This window comes from Sinocyclocheilus rhinocerous, unplaced genomic scaffold, assembly GCF_001515625.1.
Source record: "Sinocyclocheilus rhinocerous isolate Xijiao unplaced genomic scaffold, SAMN03320098_v1.1 scaffold942, whole genome shotgun sequence".
NCBI lineage: Eukaryota > Metazoa > Chordata > Actinopteri > Cypriniformes > Cyprinidae > Sinocyclocheilus > Sinocyclocheilus rhinocerous.
In genome coordinates, this window is record NW_015627890.1 from 1842024 (window position 1) to 1846176 (window position 4153).

General features: G+C 36.2%; 1 protein-coding gene across 1 annotated transcript in view; it reads left to right on the forward strand.

The window, feature by feature from the left end:
- LOC107735994 (maltase-glucoamylase, intestinal-like) overlaps positions 1-4153 on the forward strand; it is a 51378-nt gene that overhangs the window by 27022 nt on the left and 20203 nt on the right. Inside the window, exons 26-28 of the mRNA XM_016547519.1 lie at positions 67-221; positions 882-1050; positions 1528-1624. Of these exons, the coding sequence (XP_016403005.1) occupies positions 67-221; positions 882-1050; positions 1528-1624 (421 nt within the window). The remainder of the gene's footprint in view (positions 1-66; positions 222-881; positions 1051-1527; positions 1625-4153) is intronic.

Sequence of the window (4153 nt, forward strand, 5' to 3'; positions counted from 1 at the left end):
GAAAATAAATGAATGCATTTAAGGCTACATTTATGACTGCGACTGATTTTGGTCCTATTCATCTAGATCTTCGACCCAAACAATGCACGCTATGAGGTCCCCATTCATCTCGACCTGCCTGCCACGCCAGAAACAGACGAAACCAAAAGAGAGTATAGGGTTCAAATCAATAACCAACCATTTGGAATCCAAGTGATCAGAAAGGAATCAAATGAAATTATGTGAGTAACCTGAATTACCCTGGAGTCCAGAAAGGTTCTTCTGGCAATAATGCAGTAGTTAATAGGTAACTACCTAGTAAGTTAATTTATAAGGAAGTAGTATGTATATTATCTGCTGTCACCATTTGTAATCACCTTATACAATACTTTTATATTTATGCATTTTGCATTTACATTCATGCATTTGGCAGATGCTTTTATCTAAAGCGACTTTGCATTGCATTCAAGGTATATTTTTTATGAATTCATGTATTTCCTGAACTGAACCCATGATCACTTATCATATTATATATAAGTGAACTACATTAAATAAAAATAAATATTTAGTTTTTATATGAAATAAAATGCATACATATAAAATAGTTTTAGAAGGAGATTAGCATGTCAAAGTTCCCAATGGTATTGCAACTATAAATTCATTGAAAAAAAAAAAAAAAGAGCGACAAAAAAAGCAGTATTGTAAAGGAGTGCATGAGATCAGCACAGAAATAACTCTGAATAGCAGAGCTGATGTTGCACTTTTAGGGTTTTCTGAGAGTTTTAGGACTATAAAAGCACAGTTTGCCTTCTTAATGAAAGCAACTTATTTTTCAGAAGACAGAAAACATCTTGAATGTTCTGTTTTGTTAAATCTCATTCTCTCACTCTCTCTTTCACTAGATGGGACTCTGCCGTGCCGGGGTTCACATTCTCTGATCAGTTACTTCAGATCTCCACAATCCTTCCCTCAGACTATGTCTATGGTTTTGGTGAAACAGAACACCCCACCTACAAACATGACCTCAACTACCAAAAATACGGCCTGTTTGCAAAAGACCAGCCTCCAGGGGTGAGTGTCAGAACCAGTTGTGATGTTTTACAAGCCTTCCCACATGCATATCATCTGCACTTTACAGCTGGCCCTAGTGTATAGTTTAGTCACTCAATACAGTAATCAGGAAGGATGGATGGATGGATGGATGGATGGATGACATACAGAAAGACTGACTGATCTGCAGTGACGCTCTTGCACCCTTCCGCTAACCGTCCTGTTATTGGCTGTCAGTCGTCCATACTGGACACGCTAACAACCTTATTCTCTGAGTCACTTCATGACACAATGTCCAGAGAAAGATAAGCAAAGAGAGAGCTTCATCAAGGAAGAGAGAGAGAGAGATGTAATTAGGTTAATTAAAACAGAGAGATGGGATTTGCAGGGTTCATTCCTTTAAGCCAAATAAAAATCTCTCATTAACACTTAATTGTCTGTTTAACACTGAGATTGCATCACAAACTCAAGCTCTAATCTCTTTCTCCCCATCTGCAGTATAAGCTGAACAGTTATGGAGTCCATCCTTTCTACATGGGTCTGGAGAAATCAAAAAGTGCTCATGGCGTCCTCCTGCTAAACAGCAATGCAATGGGTGAGTAAAATCACACACTAAGCTATTTGTGTCTCGCTTGGTCCCATCAGACATGGCCTTCACTGGATGGTCTTTCTTGTAGGCTGATCAGTTACTTCAGATCTCCACAATCCTTCCCTCAGACTATGTCTATGGTTTTGGTGAAACAGAACACCCCACCTACAAACATGACCTCAACTACCAAAAATACGGCCTGTTTGCAAAAGACCAGCCTCCAGGGGTGAGTGTCAGAACCAGTTGTGATGTTTTACAAGCCTTCCCACATGCATATCATCTGCACTTTACAGCTGGCCCTAGTGTATAGTTTAGTCACTCAATGCAGTAATCAGGAAGGATGGATGGATGGATGGATGGATGGATGACATACAGAAAGACTGACTGATCTGCAGTGACGCTCTTGCACCCTTCCGCTAACCGTCCTGTTATTGGCTGTCAGTCGTCCATACTGGACACGCTAACAACCTTATTCTCTGAGTCACTTCATGACACAATGTCCAGAGAAAGATAAGCAAAGAGAGAGCTTCATCAAGGAAGAGAGAGAGAGAGATGTAATTAGGTTAATTAAAACAGAGAGATGGGATTTGCAGGGTTCATTCCTTTAAGCCAAATAAAAATCTCTCATTAACACTTAATTGTCTGTTTAACACTGAGATTGCATCACAAACTCAAGCTCTAATCTCTTTCTCCCCATCTGCAGTATAAGCTGAACAGTTATGGAGTCCATCCTTTCTACATGGGTCTGGAGAAATCAAAAAGTGCTCATGGCGTCCTCCTGCTAAACAGCAATGCAATGGGTGAGTAAAATCACACACTAAGCTATTTGTGTCTCGCTTGGTCCCATCAGACATGGCCTGCACTGGATGGTCTTTCTTGTAGGCTATGACTTTTAGTTAAACACATCCTGAACCAGCCTAAGATGAAGATGAACCAGCCAAACATTATGATGTTGTAAAATACCTAATTGGGAAGACAATCCCAGAATGCATTGGAAAGAAAGTTTTATGTGTCCTTCACATTTCTGTTTATGTAAAGGGCACTACAGTATCTCCGGGAACAATGTTTTTATTGTCTTTTTATGAGTCTAAAAGTCATCAGTCGGACACTTGCTGCATCTTTAGTATTGGAACAAATAAGTCCATCGCTCACTGGCTCCAACACTGGTGTGAGCTTTGTCAGCAGGTCACAAGGTTGTGATTAGAGCAAACGTTATTTATCAGAGACGAGAGGCTGTCATTGAGCTTTAGTGTGAGGAACACTTATGCTTATTGCAGGAGTTTCTTTTGAGCTGCTTACACATAATGGTGGTGCTGCAGTGGGGCTTTTAACAGAGTTGTGCTCTCAGAAAGTCTTCTGCATTCAACCGCCGTCTCACAAACGCTCACACACACACACACATTTTAATTCTTACATAAAAACACATGCGCAGGCAGTCGAGTAAATGAGCATCCTGAGAACCGCAGCAGGAGAATAGCTTTGATGTGGTTCACTTTACCCATAGAAGTTCAAAGTAGTGGCCTTCAGTTTGAATGCAGATGTGTGTAACACCTCAACGCATACAACATGACACAGAAATAGGCATTTAAGGATAAGATCTCTGAAATGATTTGAAGGTTTTATTGCATGTGTTGACATATGTCTTTTGTAAAAGGAAGTTGGGAATGTGTATATTGAAGGACTCTTCCCTTTTTAAAGTAGTCCAGCAAAATCACATTTGTCAGCTTGTGCACAGACAAAAGCAATGAAGACACTTTCAAAATAAACAAATCAAAGCTAATGCTTCACAGCTAAATCATAGTTGGAAAATAAATGTGTTATTTAATTTGATGAATAAAAAATCTATTATTTATATTATTCATTTTATTTATTTATTGTAATTATTTTCTGTAGTTTTCTAAAACATTTTCACAATAATTTAGGGAGATGGTTCACATTCTTTTGAGCATTTTATTAGACTAAATGTGTATGTGTGCATACTGATGTATTTTTAAGAAATATATAATAAATTATATATTGCTTAAGTAAAGGCTATATAATTTTAGGCCAATTAATTTTAAGAAATTAAAAAAAAAATCTGCTACGGTAGAATTTAATAGGGATTATTACTGATAATAAAGGGAATTAGATAGATAGATAGATAGATAGATAGATAGATAGATATTAAAACTAAAACACGTTACAGAAAAAGATCTGTTACTGCAAACAATGATTTTTCAAAGTTGTTAATAAGAAAGAAAATAAACGTATTATTTTATTTAATTAATAAAACTCTATTTATATTATTATTTCTTATTTATTACAATTCTGTAGTTTTCTATTATATTTTCTCTGTAATTTAGATAATTGTATCTTTACATTTATATACTTATGTTCATTTAAAAGTAAAAATCATTATTATAATATTTTACAGTAAATTACTGTTACAATAACAAGAATAAAATTTGAATTATTACTGATAATAATGAAAGTAATATGTGTATATATATATATATATATATATATATATATAAGCTAAGGAGACACATTGAGTCA